This window comes from Pleurodeles waltl, chromosome 1_1 (genome assembly GCF_031143425.1).
Source record: "Pleurodeles waltl isolate 20211129_DDA chromosome 1_1, aPleWal1.hap1.20221129, whole genome shotgun sequence".
Lineage (NCBI taxonomy): Eukaryota > Metazoa > Chordata > Amphibia > Caudata > Salamandridae > Pleurodeles > Pleurodeles waltl.
The window spans coordinates 389,422,010-389,443,170 of record NC_090436.1 but is presented as its reverse complement, the minus strand read 5'-3'; the positions used below and the strand labels follow the sequence as shown (position 1 = coordinate 389,443,170).

Below are 21,161 nucleotides of genomic sequence, written 5' to 3'. Positions count from 1 at the left end.
GTGCGCTTTACAAATACACATAACATAACGTGGTGAGTCCAATAGGTGGGGCACAGCCAACCCCAGAAAAAAGCAGTATCTATCATAGCTCCAAGCCCAGAATGATGCCACTTGTGATGTCATCAGTGATGTCCATGATCATTTCATCTGGTCTGAGTCACATTATGCATCAGCGCATGAGAAAAGCAGAGGTTGGTCACTTGTGTCTTGCAGTGGTTTTTGGCTTTTCAATAGGAGGCCCCTGCAACTGAAGCTTTTTAAAAGGCTTTTGTAGGTTTTTAATTTTTACATGCATTATTTTGTTTTGTCTTCTCACTTCATATCTTAACATTAACAAAGTTTGAGATTACCTAATTAAGATATCAGTTTCATCCTTTCTTCAGATGAGTACTGACATGCACCGACAGATGTACAACCAGCATCAGGGTGTCACCCAACTCCATCATAAAGAGCCACTGCCTTTTAGCACCGGTTAATGAATGGCATCTTTTGCCCTACTGTAGGCCTAGGGTCTCTCAATAGCCTCCCGCTCCCATTCACACAAATCTCTTCCTCCCAACACCAACAGTAACCGTGTTCGACCTCAGGATCATTTGTTAGCTGTTTCTCCACTTAGGTTTCACGCATTACTCTTCACACACACACCATGGTCCTTCAGGGCCTTGCCCTTTGTAGTACAGGATACTGACCCTTTCAGTGCAGTGTCCCACACCCACAGGTGCATGCTGTTGCCCGAGCACAGGACTTCCTCTCCCCTACCTTATAGCCATTATCCCTTTGGCACAAGAAAACACCCCCTGGCAGATTTCACTACATACTTCAGTGGGTTTGCCACCAGGTATTATTTCCTTTACTGCGTGACGCTAATACCATTTTGGAAAGGATCTCAGGCCTCTCTAACACAGGGTCTCACCCTACTCCATCAGCATATGCTATTGTCCCTATACAGCAAAGGGCCCTACATCTTTGAGTGGTGCCTCTTTCAGGCAGCCCTTTTGTCTTTTTGTTGCTGGGGCTGGCACCCTTCAAGCGCCTGGCACTTGGGAATGGTTGGGCAATAGGGTCAAGCAGCACAGTGGTGCTCGGAGTCTCCCAGCCCCTCTCGTGAATCTGCCAATGACTGTACCCCAGGTGACCACACAAACTCCAGGGCAAACGCTGGCCGCAGCACAGCACGGTTTATGGCTGGGAGCGCCAGCTGGTGAATCGTCCCTACTTCTATGCACTTCCACCAAAGGAAGAGCTGCTCGGGGTCTACACAGAGACCCCAACTGCTTTGTTCATGGAGTAAAATACTGATGTAAAAGTTGACAGATCCTCCACTAAGTATATTAAAAGTGTAGGCCCAAGAAATACACATGCTGCACTGAAGGGGAAACACTACAACAACCAAAGAGGGAAGGGCGAAATCCCTAAAGGGCAGAAACCAGCCTATCTAAGAAGCAAAATACACTGCTGCAGGGGGGTGTGTGCAAGGTGGTTGAAATCATGGCACTGCAGACTCGGCATTTTATGATTTTGGGAGGGACAGTCGAGAACACCGCTTGCCCTATACCCAGATGATGGGTTTAGTACTGTATGGAAAAAATACTATGAGAAGCATCCCCTAGAAATTCACTTTCCTATAATTAACATAATGAATGCAGCAAAACCAACACCTCGCTTACCTGTGTATTGTAGGCAAAGACAGCTATGCGTGACTGAACCATCAATATTAAGAGGGGAAAGGAAAAGTATGAATCAACTGTAGGCATACACTACCTTTAACCTTGACATACAATGGCGAAAGGTCAAATCCGAGCATCAACATATAAAGTGCAACCTGGCTGGTGAATACATAATGTGCTTATTTTCTTTAACATGGCTCATCAGCATGCAACACCTCTGCTTTCAAAGAAGTAAAACAGCAAAAGGAAAATAGCAGCACACAACAGTGATTCTAGCAGCAAATACACTTACTGAGATTAGGCAAAGGTGGCTATGAAACAAGGTCAATGCAAGTGTCCCTTTTCTCCTCACCCGAATGAAAACTCCTTGCGACACCTGCATCGGATACACCACATGGAGCTACATACTGCAGACGTCAGAAGCCCCCCAAAAATCAGGTTTTCGTCCCTTAGACTTACTTTGGTGGCAGTACGATGGGTGGGATGCAAAACTAACACTGGACATTTTTGTCTGCATTTCAAATTCTGATAGGTCTCTGAAGACGAATTCTTCCAATGGCAAACTTTAAGTGGGAGGAAGATAATAGCCTAACTTTGGTTCCCACCAACCCTAACTTTCAGACCCCTGGGAGAAGAAGAGCAGATTATGTTTAACTTTCCCCCCTTCCACACCTACCTGCAATGCCTTGTAGAAGCCCACAGACATTGAAGATGCTCTTCTTCATGACGCTCTGCACACACATGGTGAAAACTGACACGAAGGCTACAGCACAGAGAATGAAGATACCCACAGCCAAGAAGATCGCCGTGGCCTGCCAGAAGCCACTCGCAATCTCCCCAAAGGTCTCCGCATATGGCCCACAAAGCATGTCCCTTCGCGCGTACTGCACGCGTGACATCTTAAAGCAGCGCCCATAGATGCCAAGGGTCGGGCGGTATGGCTCCTCTGACTCGTCCCCAGTCTTGTTGTCCGTGTCCTGGCCACCTACAGCCTTGGCTTTTCCGATCAGCCAATCCGTACTCATGAAGGCAATGAGTTCCGCAAAGGCGACCACGATGCTGAGAAGAGTCCATAGCATTGAGCGGCAAGTGACAATGACATGACACATGTTGGGAGTCCAGTACTGGTAGCAAATGCAGTCAAGTACTGAGATGAAGGGAAAAGTGCAAAAACAAAAGAGGTAATCCTGTTCTTGATAGTCCAAGCCTGTATCCTCAAAGCACCAACTCAGCAGGCATTGTGGCCTCCGATCTTCCTTCCCAGAGCTCGCCGTCTGCTTCTCCTCTGCATGCCAGGACTGCAGTGAGAGTTTCTGTGTTAGCTCTCATAGTAGCACATGACGTTAAAGTCTTGGGGGGAGTTTCCAGGGCCTGCCCACAAGCCTGACATCACACTCCTACAGGAGAGAGAAAAAAACAGGAGAAATGTGAAATACTAGAAGCTGCACGGCCCCACCCCGCCCTGTCACCGCTGGAAAGCCGAGTCCTTACAACGAAACCCGGCTAAAATCAACATGTGAAACTTCCAACGGGGCCTGTCAAGCGCAGCTCGCAGCAGGCTTCCCAGGCGAGCCTCCGGCCGCCATCCATCCCCCGCCGCTCTGCCTGCAGCCACCCACCCACGCCTGTCCACTCCTGCTGCAGACGGCCTGTCGAAGTGCACAGGCCCCGCCAAAAGGCAGCGCCAGAAAACACATCCGAGAGGAGAGACTGATAGCTTCTGACAGCTCGCCTCTCAGGCTGAAGGTCCGTGCTGGCGAGCTGTCCGTGCACATTAAGCAGGTTACAATAGCCGACACTGGAATGCCCGTGGTACATTAGAAGAGCTGACCGGGGCATTGCTGTGCAAGATACACGCTATTAGAGCACTTTGATGCCCCGGGCAAGAATACTTCACATAGCTAGTTATTATTTGTGAAAAGAGCCAGGCACAACCACTCCCTGCTCGCCACCACTTGGCATGGCACGGTTATAATATATTGTCATTTGTAAAGCACCTACAACCACTGTAATAGTATCACAGCGCTTTCTCCATTATAGCACCATTGTACATTGTTATTTGTAAAGCACCTATAACCACTGGAATAGTTATAATAATGCTTTCTCTAGCCGGGCGTCGGTTTGTGATGACCTGGGCATGCAATTCATCACAGGTAGGTGTAGAGTCCTGCCCAGCCTTGGTACTCGTTGAATACACCATCCATGGAGCTATGTCTTACAAGTCTTTATTCCTCTATCTGCAAGCGCAAACTCAACTTTCTAAACATGAAATCTATTCAGCACACCATAACACTTATGTGTCAGTTCTAGGGACTATCAGGTACCAAAAGGGTCCCTCATTGCTGACTCACAAGACACTACATCTCCCCCCCTTGTTAAATAAAATATACAATTCTTTACAGATATATGTTTTACAGCTCCTCAAAAATTAAACTGGAGCTCTGACCAAACACCCAGACCATGTCCACCCAGACCATGACTGATTCTAGTGATGTAGGGATGCAGTCAGAGGGCACTCTGCAGTTTCAATCAAACCAGTCTCATCTGATATTAGGAACTAGAGAATAATGAGGCAAATGTCTGCAGTGCAAAGGCTCTCACAAAATGGGCTTTCCAGGATGGTGAGCAGTCACCAGGTGTCCTCTGCTAGTCACAACTTCGAAGGGTTTCACATTAAAGGGAGCTTCAGGTTTAGGGTTTTCTTTGCTGCTGCACCAATACTCTATCGTCTTCATTGAAAGTAATGTTTGACGCTTGCCTGCATATACTTTCATCTTTTGTTAACAACACAAGTCTTTTGGACGAAGTTCACCATCTGTTGTGGCTCTCCTGTTGGTCCACTGTGGGAACTTGGTCCTCATGGCTCTCCAATACATCAGTGTGGCAGGACTTTCACCCGTCATCGAATGAGGGGTTGATCAGTAAGTTCAAAGAGTAACATGGAGAATTGGCCTCAGATTAAGCTTCTCCTAATTAACACGCTGATCAGTCTTTTCAAGTGTGCTCATAAAGTGTTTAACAACGCCATTTGCTTGTGGCCAAAGAGGTGTGATTTCCTGATGCTTCACACTGAGATAAGTAAGAAAGTTTCAGAATTCTTGACTGCTGAAAGGCGGACCATTGTCAGACTTTAGAATTGAATGAACACCCTATATTGCAAAAATGCCATCTAATCTTTCAATGACTGAGTGATTAATGACAGCTCTTCTACTAGTGGAAAACAGGAGTTTCCATTGATAATCACCATCAGGTGGTGTCCATTTTGAAGCGGACCAAAGAAATCAAGAGCAATTCTTTCCCAGACATGTTTTGGTAAATCTGACATGTTCAAGGTATGCTGAGTGATTTTGGGAGAGAAGCAATTGCATAAATGAAAGGTCTTCAACTCTATTTCAACTCTCTCATCAAGATGAGGAAACCAACTCAGTCTCTGAGAGCTTGTTTAGTGGCAACAATTCCACTATGTCCTTTAGAGGGCTACTTCAATTACATGCTGTTGCAGACTCTCTGGCATGACAATTATCGAACCTCCTAAGGCAATACCTTCTTGAGTAACGGACAGTTCGTCTTTTACATTTTTGAACTTCTGATATTCACTGTCACATGTGAGAGGTCAAGCATGTTGTTTCCAGGATTGATAAGCAATAATGTACTTCAGTATCAACATCTCACTGTCTTTTCTTGTTGCAGTAATAATTTGTTCCAAAGAAATAGTGGCAGGGGGGTTGGACTTTAATGTGAAGTTAATGTAGGCTTCAACCACTTTGGAAGGATTACCATGACACTGTACTGGTATTCGTGAAAAGTAGTCAGCACAGCAAGGTTTTGAGCTTTCCCTGGTTGGTGCACAATAGTGTAGTCCTATTCCTGTAGTCGCAAACCCCAATGTTCAGTGCTGAGAAGCATCTTGGATTGTGGATTGCCACAGATGGTAAGCAATGCTTGATGATCGGTTACAAGAGTGAAGGTGTTTCCATATAGGAATATGTGGAAATGTTCACAAGCTGACACCACTGCTAAACTTTCTTTCTCAGGATGTGAATAGGCACGTTCAGTTTTTGACAAATTTCTGCTTGCATATGCCACAGTATTCCTTTGAGGATTTGGGTGTCCATTGAACTGGGCAAGGATCACGTCCAACCTGACTGGGCTTGCATCCACAACGACCTCTGTATGCAGCTTTGGCTCAAAGTAGGGAATTTCAGTGGTGTTCTCAGTTGCATGCCTGATTTCCTTGAAACTTTGTCCACATTTGTGTGACCAGTAAAATGGAACATTTATTTTTGTTAAATCTCTTAAGGAAGCACTTCCTGTGGCAAAGTCACGTATGTATCTAGAACAGTAACTGGCCATGCCAAGAAATGAACGTAACATGGTAATATCTTGTTGGGGATTAGTAGCTGACAAGGCTTGTATGTTAGCTGGATCCGGTGTCGTACTCCCATCAGAAAAGATCTGGTCAAATAATCTGACTTTTGTTTCGTGGAACTCACACTTAACTGTATTCAAGGTTAGATGTGTGTAGGAAGCTGGCTTTGTATATACTACATTAAAATGAGATATAGTGTGCACAGAGTCCAGGGGTTCCCCAGAGGCTTAACAGAGGCTAAAGTAGATGATACTAATGCTCTCTTTTGTGGTAGCGTGGTCGAGCAGTTAGGCTTATCAGAGGGTAGTGCAAAGCATTTGTTGTACACACACAGGCAACAGAAGAAGCACACACTCAATGACTTAACTCCAGACCAATGGTTTTTATGTATCAAAAATATATTTTCTTAATTTATTTTTAGAACCACAAGATTCAAGTTGCAGGTCAGTACTTCAATAGATTCATATTTCACACATGTATCTAAATATTGGCAATTATCTGTTTTGAAAATGGACAGTGCAATTTTCAGAAACAGTTCCGGGGTGGGTGAGGGGGGGGGGGAAAGGAATGTTAGTTTGTTTTGCAGGTAAGTACAACACTTCTTCAGTTTCAGTCTCTGGGGTTTAGGAAGTATACTGTTTGGGGTACAAGTTAATCCCAAACACCCACCACCACTAACAGGGCTGGCCGGTGCAGAGGTCAAATATGAGAAAATTTAACGTGGGTTCATATGGAGACAGGGGGTACTCTGAATCAGGCCTGCCTGCAGGTAAGTACCCACGGCTCGGAGGGCAGACCAGGGGGCATTAGAGGAGCACTGGAGGGGCCACAAGTAGGCACCAAATACACACCTTCAGTGGCACAGGGTGCAAACAGGACGTCGGGCTTCCAATGCTGATCTACGAGGGGACCCCAGGGGTCACTCAGGGGCTGCAGGCGAGATCCAGGGGGGTGTCTCGGGCACACCACTGGGTGGACAGGCAGGAGGGCTGCACCAGAGGTCGGGTTCTCCAAGGCCTGGGAAATGCAGGTGCAGTGTGTCTTTAGGCATCGGAAATCTTCATCCGGAACTTTGCAGTCACAAGGGTCCTCGGGATTCCCTCTGCAGGTGTCGTTGTGGAGGGGTGGAGAGGTCAACCCCGGGTGGGCACTTGCTCGCAATCGCTGAGGGACTCTCTCTAGCTGCTTCTCTAACCACCTGGACATGAACTGTGGGCGTCGGGTGCAGAGTGGTCAGGACTCACGCATTCGGAGTGGGGCTGGAGTCCTTAGTTGTTGCTTATTCTTAGACAGGGCTGCTCTCCTCTGGAGTTCTTGGTATTTTGGGGTGCAGGGCAGTTCTCTGGAGCTTGGCAGAGGTTGCTGGTCCCACTGAATGTGTCGCTGTTCTTTGAAGCAGGAGACAGGCCGGTAGGGCTGGGACCAAAGCAGTTGTCTTCCTTCTTCTCTGCTGGGGGTTTAGACTAAGCAGTCCTTCTTGCAGGTCACCAGGAATATGGTGAGCTGGGCTCAGGGAGCCCCATATATACAAGATTTAAGTGCGTTGCAGGGGTCAGAGGGCAATAGCCAAAGGCCACACTCCATGAGGGTGGCTACACCCTCTGTGTCCACTCCCTCTGGGGAGGGGGCACATTCCTATCCCTATTGATCCCTGTCCTCCAAACCAAGATGGAGAATTCTGCAGGGAGGGGGTCACTTCAGCTTTGGACACCTTAGGGGTGGTCCCAGCTGAAGTGGTCACTCCTTGTTTTTCCTATGTTTCCCACCAAACTGGCTGCCAAAAGTGGGGCTTTGTCCGGGGGCCGGGCATCTCAACTAGCTGGAGCGCCCTGGGGCACTGTAACATGGGCGTGAGCCTTTGAGGCTCACTGCCAGGTGTTACGGTTCCTGCAGGGGGAGTGGTGTGAAGCACCTTCAACCAGAGCAGGCTTTGTTTCTGGCCTCAGAGAGCACAAAGGCCCTCACCCCATGTGGTCAGAAACGTGTCTGCTAGTGGCAGGCTGGCACAGACCAGTCAGTCCCACACTAGAGGAAAGGGTAAAATTCTGGGGGGAATTTCTAAGATGCGCTCTGTGTACTTTTTAGAATAAATCCAACACTGGCAACAGTGTGGGCTTATTGTGCTGAGACGTTTGATACCAAACTTCCCAGTGTTCAGTGAAGCTATTATGGAGCTGTGGAGCTCAAAATGTCAAATTCCCAGACCATAAATTTAGTGTGGCCACACTGCACTTACAATGTCTAAGACTGGACTTAGACACTGTAGGAGCATAGTGCTCATGCAGCTATACCCTCACCTGTGGTACAGTGCACCCTCCATTGCAAGGCCTGCTAGAGGGGTGACTTACCTGTGCCACAGGCAGTGTTTTGTGGGCATGGCACCCTGAGGGGGATGCCGTGTCAACTTTGCCTTTTTCGTCCCACCAACATACACAATCTGCAATGGCAGTGTGCATGTGTTTGGTGAGGGGTCTCTTAGGGTGGCACAACAGCTGCTGCAGCCCTTAGGGACCCTCCCTGGCCACAGGGCCCTTGGCACCGGTGCTACCTTTTACAAGGCAATTATCTGTGTATCAGAGGCGTGCCAATCGTGGAAACAATGGTACATTTTTAGGGAAAGAACATTGGTGCTGGGGCCTGTTTAGCAGGATCCCAGCACACACTCAGTTAAGTCAGCATCAATACCAGGCAAAAAGAGTGTGTTGGGGGGGGGGGAATGGGAGGGGACAGTAACTGCAACAAGAGCCAGTTTCCTACAACGTGCATCAGCAAGTAGTCGACAAACTTGTGAAAGAGCTTTATCATGTTCTTTTCATGTGGCCCAAAAGACTAATATGTCTTTAATGTAATCAAAAGCATTCGTGACAGGCTGTATTATACGTCGAATGACATCTTGAAAAACGTATGCAGCTGGTGACGCACCAAAACTGAATCTTCTATATCTGAACAAACCAATGTGAGTAGAAAAGGTAGTAATGTACCTGTAACTTTCTTCAAGTTCCAATTGATTATACCCTTTGTTCAGATCAAGGCGACGGAAGACTTTGGCACCAGTTAACAGTGTGATCATGTCGGCAATCTAGAATCTGGAATGTTGTTCTCTGTTAATTGGCTTGTTAGCTTGACACATAACACAGATGTGTACAGCTCCTTCACTGTCTTTTTTGTGTACTACCACTATGAGTGAAACCCATGGAATTGGATCAGTAGATCACTCAACAATATCATGCTTTAGTAATGTCTTAAGCTCTTTCTCAAATGCTTCTTGTACATAAAATGCAATTTGTCTATGTTGAGCAACCACACGAATGTCCTCATTGATATGCAGTTTCACTTTCATGGTCTGAAGTTTTCCTAATCCATGAAACAACAAAGGAAAACTATTTAGTATTTCATGATGAGCATTCACGTTGTAATTCACAGATATCCGTCTCACTTCAGCAGCAGTATTAAAACTGAGTAAACAGACAGTTCATGCAGTACATTGAAGTATGTGAAGGGGTACTTGTGCCTTTGTCTTTTTGTGTTTCATGGTTGCTATGCATGAACCTTGACTACCTGCGTAGATGCAGCCCATGTGTACACTTTAGTCTTTGATGTTGTGTGACAGGGTAATGGAGACAGCTCATTGTATTCCTCCTCAGGAATAATGTTTATAGATGCACCACTGTCAATAACAAAAGGCATTGAGCAGCCATGTATCTTTAGTGTAATTTTCAGATAATGTTTAAATGACTTTTGTGGTTTTTCTCATCGACTTTTCTTCGACTTGTATTTTTCCGGCCAGTCTGATAAGTGCATGTTTTTCTGAAGTAAACACGGACATTGCACATCCATCTTCCTCACTGTCACTTGACAATAACACTGAAGAACTCTTGGACAAAGATTAAGATGATAATCAACTTCATTTAGTGTTGGTTTGCCTCAGCTGATGTTGCCGCTGGGCCTTGTGGGTGCGCAAAGAATGTCGCTTCTGTAACTTTCGGGCATCCATTTTGTTTTCTTGGCGTGACACACTTAGTTTTCCCTTCACCTTGCAAACTGCTACAAAATGGTTCTCTTTCCTGCAGCCTTTGCATACTTGTCCAATGGCAGGACATTTACCTTCATGTGGTAACGAAAATCCGCATCTGAAGCTCAGTTTCTTTTTCTTTAGAGACATCACTGTGTCCTTGAGCCTTGTGTTTCTGCTTACTTTTCATGCTCATGACTGACTCACTGTGAGCATCTCTGGCCTTTCTGTCAGCTTGTCGACCTGCACGTTCCTCAGCTCTGACAACCACGAGTACTCGCTCCAGACTACAGGTTTCTCTCTGCATTCATCACCAGAATTAATCTGTCAACAACCATCTATAACTCTTAGAGGTATGACTTCTTCTTTGAATTAATTGAACTTACAATGTCTGATGAACGTATCAAGTCTCTCAACAAATGTGTCAATTGTTTCATGAGCCCGTTGTCTTTCCTAATTGAAAATATATATTTCGTAGTCAACATCTGCCACTGGATTGAACTTCAGATTTAGCACTTCTTTGATTTGATAGTGCGAGACTTCATCAGCATGGGGTATTTTCTTGATCACCTCTCTTATTCCTTCACCGGCAAGATTCTTGAGGTATTTGGCAATCTTTCAGTGACCGGTTTCGTCCAGTGAATCAATGAAATCATCAAAAGTTTCAATCCAGGCAGTCCATCCGTCACCAATATTTTGTTTTTTTGCGGTACTGAATGTAAGTGATGGTTTTAAGAAGGTAGCAGCATTTTAACCATTTGTAGAACTTACTGGCGCTGAAAGCGGGGTCCTCTGTAGCAGTGTCTGGACCTGCTTCAATCCCACCATCTCCATGGCCCTGTCAAATGCTTGCATCAGGGTCGTTGCACCCACTCTGTGGTTGTGAGATGCTGTCTTTTTCTTTAGCGGTGAGTAACGGCTTTGTTTCTTGCACAAGTGCTTCACCCTGCTCAACTCTTTGCATTATATTTAATATACCTGGTTTTCAATGCCTTTAGCGTTTCTTTGTATCAGGCAATTTTTAGCGCTTCTCTGCAGTCAGCTGTCGCGGTCTCACACTTCCCTGTACCTGGTGGTTGCTGCCTTTAGAATTATCATTCCATATATCTTATAGCTCTGTGTTGCGTTGTGGTGCAGAATCTCTTTCACAGCCTCACCAGCAGGTTCCTGGCCAATGATACACAAATTTCTCTGTAAGGCTTTTGTCTTTTTTTTTGTAAACTTGGCACTGGCTGAAAAGGCACTTTGATTCCATATACGCCAAATGTTGATTTTACACTTCGACTGAGGCACGTATATCTCTCACAATGTGTTTGCTGGACCATGACAAACTCTCTGGAAGAGCACTGTTGGTTCTTCAGGTTACACATCTCCTTTCTCGTCACCAGTTGTAGAGCCCTCCCCAGTTTGGGTACTCTTAAATGAATACGCCACACATGGAGCTTGGTCTTACACGTCTTTATTCCGCCGTGTGAAATCAACATTCGAAACATGAAATCAGTTCATCACACCCTAATCTTACGTAATAGTTCTACGGAGTTCATCAGGAACCAAAAGGGTCCCAGTCATTGCTAACTCACAAGACACTACAGTGGGGAACCATCATTTGATAGTGTGTGCTAATTTGTAGATGTTTGCCTGTGTGTGATTAATAGTTTGCTCAGTTTTGAAATGGCTTCTGTGAGTTAGAAGATTTTTTTGTGGTGTGAGTGGGTCTCCTGAAGACTGTTTGTTTTTTCTCTAAACTGTGATAAATTGGGAACTGCTGAGTGTGAGGTCTTGGATTTTTATGTGTGCATCACAACCAAGTTTGCCAGGTTTTATGGCGTGATGTGAAGTTTGTTTAGGTTACATATATCTGCGTGTTTCTACAGTGAATGCTAGTGGGATGCATGATGGCACAGTTGATTTAGCTGTGCTTTTACAACCACCTACTTTGGAGCCATGTGTGCAGGAGCGCAAGATGGCTCTGTTTAGGGTATGCTGTATGAGTGCGGCTATTCGCAGATGAGACTAACGATTATGTAAGGCGGTGGTATTGGAGACAGGATGCGGTTGGAAGCCCGATGCAACTCAGTTATGAAATGCCAGGGGGGTGCTGAATATACACAGCAAGGACAGACAATGTGTGGCAAGCAATGGGTTGTATAGTATGTGCATCCAGAAAAGTGCAGCACAGTTTCTTAGGATCTCAAATGTGCATTCCTTGCCTGTGTGACTGGAGATGGGTTGTTCCTGCATCAGGAATCCCACAAGCCTGCTAACAATGGAAGGACAGACTGCACATGAACGGGCACACTGCAGAGGCAGACTGTGCAACACACAAGCTGGAGATCTGCAAAAGGTGGTCACCTCTGAAAGGCTGGTAGGGCTGGGCAACAACGAGCTACATGAACGACATGTTATTTACACTTCCCTAGCCCAGGTATTCTATTGGTTCAAGTGTTCACCTGGCAAGGTCCGACACTTCCCACCAGGCTAGCTGGCCTCTGGTACCCACCGGGCTAGCTGGCCTCTGGTACCCACCGGGCTAGCTGGCCTCTGGTACCCACCGGGCTAGCTGGCCTCTGGTACCCACCGGGCTAGCTGGCCTCTGGTACCCACCGGGCTAGCTGGCCTCTGGTACCCACCGGGCTAGCTGGCCTCTGGTAGTCAGTGGAGTAAGTGGACTCGGTGGTAGTGAAGAAATTCAAACACCCAGAAGCACACCCGCTGTCTTGCAGTTACTCACTAAGAGCTTGTGTATGTGTTTGTGAGTGGGAATGTGGGGCTGGCATCAGTTCCGAACTGCAATGACTGGGGGCATGGTACAGGGGTATTCTTTACCCTCCCCCTCCAACATAAGAAAACACAACATAAAGCTGGCATCTGAGCTAGTCAGCAAGTACGTGCTGAGCGAGAAGCCGCTCACCGAGCAAGTGATTAAAAGGGCGGTAATGAGAGGTGAACTATCGACAACACACGGGGACCCAGGCAGGGGTCCGAGGCATGCAGCAATGTACTTACAGGACACGGAGTGCACATGGTGGAAATGTAAATCCACACCTCTGTCTTCGGTGGGAAGCAATTCAGTCAGAGCCCACGAATGCGCCCTGGCTCCGCTCCAGTTACCTCCTGTTACCCATCTTGTCTGCTCCTTTCCGCATAGCCGCCCCCCGCCCCCCTCTCACTCGACGGCTACAAACAACGTTCGTCTTCCCGATCAGACTACAGCGATTCCACAGACCTTCAGTTAAAAAAGTGAAGCCATCTAAATTTGGTTTTAAAAGGTTGAATCCCTTTTCCTCCACATACAGAACAACAATACAAATCGGCAACACACATTAATTCATTTTTAGGCGCACAAACGCAGCCGCGTTGAAAAGGTTGTGGCGGCCTTGAGGCGAGCACCGATATTATTTCTTCAGTTCCGTTCGTCTTCTTTTAAGTGTAAAAAAATGACTTTAAAAGTCTACTAGATTTTTGATAGCACATCTGCAATTCTTGCCCTTGGATATCCGCTAAGCGCACAAGTGCGTCCGCAAACTGCGCTGCTTCCGGGTCAGGGGCGCCTGTAGGGGTCCCCCTCTCTGGGGGCATCCTGTGGTGTGTGGAGTTTGGCTGCGGCAGGCCTGGGGCCCGTCATGAAGAATAAGCAGTGTCTCCATTTGTCTTGGACCCCCTTCGCCGTGTTTACACAGTAACCGAGGCGGGAAAAGGCTGACAGGCCCCAGGACCTCTGACAGGCGGCTAATACCGTAAGCACACAAATGCACGCTTGGCCAGCCTGGCGTGTTTGCTCCAAATATCCCTTCACAAGCTGAACATGCGCGCCATGAATCGCTTATACTAATAAGGTTCGATGGCGAATGTATGTTTGCTTTAGGTACACAGTAGGAATCATTCACACAGACTGCAAGTGGGACGGCTGGCAGACGGTGTGGGAAAGCCTTGTTAGGCGAGCACATGCACCCCATGGCAAGCAAGCACGTTTGGCATCATTTTATCCACAAATCACATGCTTTCCTCGCACTGAAGTGGATACCAACACTTCCGAACATCACCCTTTGCAGCCAAGTATTTTTAGGACCATGTAGTCGGTCGTGTAAGTCGACAGCATCCTTTCTTTCAGAATGTTCTCCCGCGGTGGTCCTACCACCACTGCAGCCATCTTCCTGCTCAGTCAACGGAGGTCTCCTCATAGGCCTAAGCAAAATTGCTAATTTTGTTTCATTTCTACTTGAGAACTCTGGTTATGCTACTTCAGAAGTACGAACTTTGTTAGTTACTTTGTCTATGCTGACCGCAGCCTCCTGTGGACCAGTAGACTCTGCCCATGGAAATTCACAGGATACCTGCAGGGCACCGCAGGAGGTCAATGTGCCTGCATACAGTGAGTTCTAAGTCAGGCAGTGAGGATAGAGATCGCTAGTAGCGGTTGCATCTGGGGGGAATAATGGGTCTGAAATGGTAAACAAGGCTGTAAACAGGACACAACCTTCAGAATTTGCTGAAGTTGCCCTTAACATAAGCGTTGAATCCCCGATTCAGGGGTGCAAATTCACTTCTATGCAACGCTAAATCCTTACATCTCTGCAAGACCAATGGGGCAAGGAGAGATAATAAAGACGGGAAATTAGAGCACACACTGTACTCATTCAAACAGCTACATCACAACTATCAGTGTAAAAGAGCAAATTGGCCTATTCAGTCTGATTTAAAACCCGCTGGGTATAATCTGCCTTTTAGGCAGGACCCAGTCTTTCTTATCAACTGAGGAGGAATGTGATCTCACTTCATCAGCAGTCAATAACATTCAGGAAAAGCAGTAGTGTAACCCAAATGATGGTATCCCCATGGAAAAATGTTTTTAGGGGACTCAGACTCCTTTATCTCACAGCCTTAGGCTGAATGCTACCACCAGCTCCCCCACACCTACCACACAGCAGAGACCTCCTAACACACCTGAGCTAGAGGAAACTGGACCATTTGTTACCTGTCTGTGATGTTCACAGTGAATGTGTGACTGGATTACAAGTTGACCCTAAGCGCACAATATGTAAATCTTATCTAAATGTTTTCCACTCAAACTTTGAAAACGATTAACAACTCCTCAAAAAAAAAAAAAAAAGGAGTAGACTATCAACGACAACAATGGTTAATCAACACCAGGAAACACTTCATGAAATGTCTCCCTGGTCAAAATGTCTAACACAGGGTCATGTACAGATCTCCATTCTTGTGCTCCCCACGACTTCATTCTCACATCACCTCCCTGGGAACCCAGGTAGGTGACATCCACTAGGTCAGTCTCAAATATTGCAGATGCCCCTAGTTTTTTTGACCTGTTCTTGACAGACTCTACACTGGTTATTTGGTTATGTCAGCCAAAGGCAGCAAATCTGTGGTAGGGCAATGCATCACTCTATGGAAGCCAATCATTGTGTGTGTGAGGACTTTCAGATACTCTTCGTATGTGGTCCTAGTAAGATCATAGGCCCTAAACTATTTATTTAGTGATAACATTTGCAATACCACAACCAGCAGCTCTACACAGGTAAATCTTTTATAGAGGAGGCCAAAGTGTTGACTGGACACCAAGCAAATTATATGAGGGGCAGGTGCAGGGGTCCCTTCCAGAACAAATTCTGCAACCACAGCGACTGTTCTTTCCATGTAGAAGACACAACTTGCAATGCTTGGGATCCAAGTAGGTGGTAAGGGCACAACAACAGCCATTCAAGGAGGAAGGCTTGTCACATAGGATATTCTCCAGAGCAGGACGTTCAGCACAGGCACTGATAAGGCGTGAGAAATAAACACTGGTTTTATGACTGCCTTGAACTTTATGGTTGCAGCGCAGAGGTGAGTCCAGATAGTAGATTGGTGGGTGCTGAGAGACGGTGACTGATGGAAATATAATTGCAAAAGCATAGCCATGCTGCCCTGGCACCAGAGCTATAAACATTAAATAACAGGTGCAAAGATCACATTTACTCTAGTGGGTGGGGAACTTTTGATAAGATCAGAATTCAAAATACAAGACCGCTTACTCGGCCTATAAAGGAAAACCACTAGGTTCCTCGAAGATGACACAAACAACTGCATGGGAGGAGGATAAAGATATTTCAAGAACTAAAGTAAGAATGTATTTTCAAAAGTTTTGAACAGATCTAAAATTTCCAAACCGCGGTCAGTAACAGTACACCACCCTAGAAAAAGGCTTACAATACTTGTCCTAGTAGTCTTGTCTTCTGTACTGCACTTAGATTCCAGAAGTTAGAAGAGTTGTATAAATGTGACGATTCCCAACTTCCAGCAAGCCATCCTGCATCTAATGGGATCACACCGAGCAGGGGGTGCTGGTGACTGGTGCATGGCAGCAGGTGGATTAACGAATTTCTGCACATGCAGTATTAGACATGCTTAAGTTAAGACATTCAGAAATGAAAAATAAATTGAACATATGCCACAAAATATTCTCTGCTCAGCGACTTCATTCTGCATGTTTCATATGCCGTCTTCTGTTATTAAGCAGTGTTGGCACTGTCAACTCATGACCAGGACACCAAACTGTGCTGAAGCCCGCGAGCTGTGCACACGGAGAGGCTCTGTGTATGCCCGGACAAGACCACAACGTCTCTGTCCTTCGTTATCAATTCGGAAACGATTCAATCACCTGCTTACTAAACCAGAGAAAACTGGTAATACCTGGAGGGGGAGTAGTTTTGAAGTGAACGTGTCTGCTGTTCTCACAGAGTGGCGGCCTACCTCTGAACGGAACAGGTGGGCGTTGATAGCCGAAGCTGAAGTCAGCCCTCCAGTGAGCGGTCTGCATTGGTTATACTCGGCAACCACTAAAATTGTGATCCAATAAAGACTATTAGTGGAGTTGCTGCCCTGGGCACAGTACAAATCTACTTTACAGGAAGAAGGAGGGATAGAACGGTTACCTGTAATCCTAGCTCTTCTGGGACATCTCGACTGAAATCGCAAGGACTGATCTTACCTTTTGTATGTGCTCACTGTTGTCAGAGATTCCTTGAAGGATACATTTTCTGAGTAGCTGGCAAAAATAGAATTGAAGAGGTCTGAAACAGAAACCCCTTGCTCTCATAACCATAAGAGTTGGGAAACATGTATTGCGAGACTTTGTATTGAGTGTTTATTTTTTATTTTTTATTTAGAGTACTTTCCATGGCACAGAGCAATAGAAAGAGTGATCGCTCCAATGATCTGGAAGCTGAATAGGAGAAGCCTGCAAAATCGGGCACAAAAAATGCCCACTACGCAAGCATGGTTTAAATCAGAAACCTATAACCACAAGAAGGCGTGGACTCAAAGGCAGCGTATGACAGCCTACTCAAAACACTACTCATGGCTCATTATGAATGTTGCTCCCTTAAAGGAGGAAGAGGAAGGTCTAGTTCACTAAAATAATTATCACAAAAACGGCTACCAGGCCTTAAAGCTCCTCGCTGCTTTTTGATGTCCTTTTTTTTTTAATCTCCCGCAGAGAGCTTGCAAAGGTGTTCAACCATACGCTACCCACTGGAGTAGTACAGGATACAATGTTAGGATCTCAAATCACTCTACTAGCAAAGCCAGAGAAAGACCAGACTGTCTGCTCCTCCTATCATAGACCGATTGCCCTTCTCACCAACGACACAGTAATTTCCACGTCAGTATTAGTTACAACCATGCATGTGATTTGGAATTTTTGATTTCTCTTCAGCCTGTCGGGTATTATAAAAAATTGCCACGCCCAGGATAATACCAGACTGCCGGCAACCCTGGAAATGTCAAAGAGAACTATGGAGTCTGCGATTATTCTCTGGATGTGGAGAAGACATTTGACAGGGTTTGCTGCTCCCATGTTATTAAAAACCTAGATAAAACGATTCTGGACCTGAAAATTAAGAGCTCACCAGTGCTTTAAATGAGCCAGTACTGTCCGGTACAGAGTACCAGCACTTTTTATTTTGAGAGGGAGAGTACCTGCACTTCAACATAAACGTAATACTTTTAATTGGGGAGTACCAGTACTTCTCAGAAGCAAGCAGGTACTCTGAAACAGACTACCTGCACTTCTATTTTTCCATTTCAAGCCCTGGAGCTCACTATTGGCTAACTTTTATATCAAAGGTCCTAACATTTGTAAAGAATTTCCCGATATATAGCCTTACGTACAATAAATCCAGATTCACCCTGCATTTGATTGAAGTAACAACCTGGGGAGGAGGTAAATGATGGGTCACAGTGGAGCCGAATTTCTCTCCATCTCATTAAAATATCTATTATGGCTACCTCAATGAGCGAGCTCAAGGATGCATACCTTTTTTTAACAATACCACAATTATTCTAGAATATTGGCAACAGCTCACATGAAAAAATGGCCTACATTTCCTTCCCTAATGGCACCAAAAATCTATAACCCAGATTTGTTGACAAGGGTCACAGACCCAGATTTAAAAGATGGAATGACAGTAGCCCACCAATACTGTGAGAACTCTTAAGGGGGATACTCAATACTAGAAGAAATCCAAGGTAGCTTGGGACAAGGCGTGGAAGATGGCTTTCACTTGACACAGTTGGTGCACTGGGCGGCTCCCAAAATATTGTAGAGCTGGTGTACATGGACAGAACCCCATTAGAAAACATGTTCTTTAGCAAACCGACTCGGAAGGGGATTACACTGCTCTGATATACAGGGAGTGCAGAATTATTAGGCAAATGAGTATTTTGACCACATCATCCTCTTTATGCATGTTGTCTTACTCCAAGCTGTATAGGCTCGAAAGCCTACTACCAATTAAGCATATTAGGTGATGTGCATCTCTGTAATGAGAAGGGGTGTGGTCTAATGACATCAACACCCTATATCAGGTGTGCATAATTATTAGGCAACTTCCTTTCCTTTGGCAAAATGGGTCAAAAGAAGGACTTGACAGGCTCAGAAAAGTCAAAAATAGTGAGATATCTTGCAGAGGGATGCAGCACTCTTAAAATTGCAAAGCTTCTGAAGCGTGATCATCGAACAATCAAGCGTTTCATTCAAAATAGTCAACAGGGTCGCAAGAAGCGTGTGGAAAAACCAAGGCGCAAAATAACTGCCCATGAACTGAGAAAAGTCAAGCGTGCAGCTGCCACGATGCCACTTGCCACCAGTTTGGCCATATTTCAGAGCTGCAACATCACTGGAGTGCCCAAAAGCACAAGGTGTGCAATACTCAGAGACATGGCCACGGTAAGAAAGGCTGAAAGACGACCACCACTGAACAAGACACACAAGCTGAAACGTCAAGACTGGGCCAAGAAATATCTCAAGACTGATTTTTCTAAGGTTTTATGGACTGATGAAATGAGAGTGAGTCTTGATGGGCCAGATGGATGGGCCCGTGGCTGGATTGGTAAAGGGCAGAGAGCTCCAGTCCGACTCAGACGCCAGCAAGGTGGAGGTGGAGTACTGGTTTGGGCTGGTATCATCAAAGATGAGCTTGTGGGGCCTTTTCGGGTTGAGGATGGAGTCAATCTCAAGTCCCAGTCCTACTGCCAGTTCCTGGAAGACACCTTCTTCAAGCAGTGGTACAGGAAGAAGTCTGCATCCTTCAAGAAAAACATGATTTTCATGCAGGACAATGCTCCATCACACGCGTCCAAGTACTCCACAGCGTGGCTGGCAAGAAAGGGTATAAAAGAAGGAAATCTAATGACATGGCCTCCTTGTTCACCTGATCTGAACCCCATTGAGAACCTGTGGTCCATCATCAAATGTGAGATTTACAAGGAGGGAAAACAGTACACCTCTCTGAACAGTGTCTGGGAGGCTGTGGTTGCTGCTGCACGCAATGTTGATGGTGAACAGATCAAAACACTGACAGAATCCATGGATGGCAGGCTTTTGAGTGTCCTTGCAAAGAAAGGTGGCTATATTGGTCACTGATTTGTTTTTGTTTTGTTTTTGAATGTCAGAAATGTATATTTGTGAATGTTGAGATGTTATATTGGCTTCACTGGTAATAATAAATAATTGAAATGGGTATATATTTTTTTTTGTTAAGTTGCCTAATAATTATGCACAGTAATAGTCACCCGCACACACAGATATCCCCCTAACATAGCTAAAACTAAAAACAAACTAAAAACTACTTCCAAAAATATTCAGCTTTGATATTAATGAGTTTTTTGGGTTCATTGAGAACATGGTTGTTGTTCAATAATAAAATTAATCCTCAAAAATACAACTTGCCTAATAATTCTGCACTCCCTGTACAAGTGATTTACAACCTAAGCCCAGGTATAGGTACGCACTCCAATGGGATAGAGATCTGGGGATTTGGATGGCGGAGAGCACCTGGTAACGAATATGGTATAGAGCAGCTCGACCAAAGAGTGTGCAGAATAAGCAAAAATGCATATAAAGTAGTTAATTTTATCCTCCACCAGATTGGGCGCTATGTTTGGCATCACTAAGCTCAGCTAGAAGAATTGTGATTAAAGAGGTACATTCTTCCATATGTGGTGGTCTGTGTGCATGTCAAGACATACTGGAAGGAAATGTTATTTTATATTAAAGTGCTACTGGGGAACACAGGAGAAGACAGCGTATTACCATTAACTATTTGACTGGTAAATTGATTTCACATCTACTAGCAGCTGGGATCAACAGAGCACTCCACCAGTGCATAGGTGGTGCAATAAGATTTGGAACATACATGCTCTGGAAAACGTATCAGCTACCCTGCAGGACAGCGTTTATTAGTTTCATTCGGTATGACTGCCATTTAAGATATATATGAATATATATGAAAAGGGGTAAGGTTGCAAGAGGAGAACTAGCAACTTTGTCAGAACTGTTATATGGATTGAGACAGTGCGAGATGTCTTCATCTGCTAGTACTTCAGATACAGCAGAACAGTGAAATGGGATTTTAATGTATTATGGGTGGATCTTTACAAATACCAAGAGATGGGTATTTGTACTGCTACAAAGTATGCTTCCTGTGTCTTTTGGGGCACAGCTCACTAAGTTGGGTTGAATGTAAAGCTGTATGTTGTATTGTTATCCCTGCTGCAGTGATTGAAAAGTTATAAAAAAGGTGCAAAAAAACTTTCCCTAACTGAACAGCAAAAT

General features: G+C 45.4%; 1 protein-coding gene across 2 annotated transcripts in view; it reads right to left on the bottom strand.

The window, feature by feature from the left end:
• LHFPL2 (LHFPL tetraspan subfamily member 2) overlaps positions 1–21,161 on the bottom strand; it is a 313,091-nt gene that overhangs the window by 45,687 nt on the left and 246,243 nt on the right. For both annotated transcript variants that reach the window (XM_069223350.1, XM_069223340.1), the window contains exon 5: positions 2,344–3,064. In XM_069223350.1, coding sequence (XP_069079451.1) covers positions 2,344–2,776 — 433 coding nt within the window. In that variant the 5' untranslated portion in view covers positions 2,777–3,064. The remainder of the gene's footprint in view (positions 1–2,343; positions 3,065–21,161) is intronic.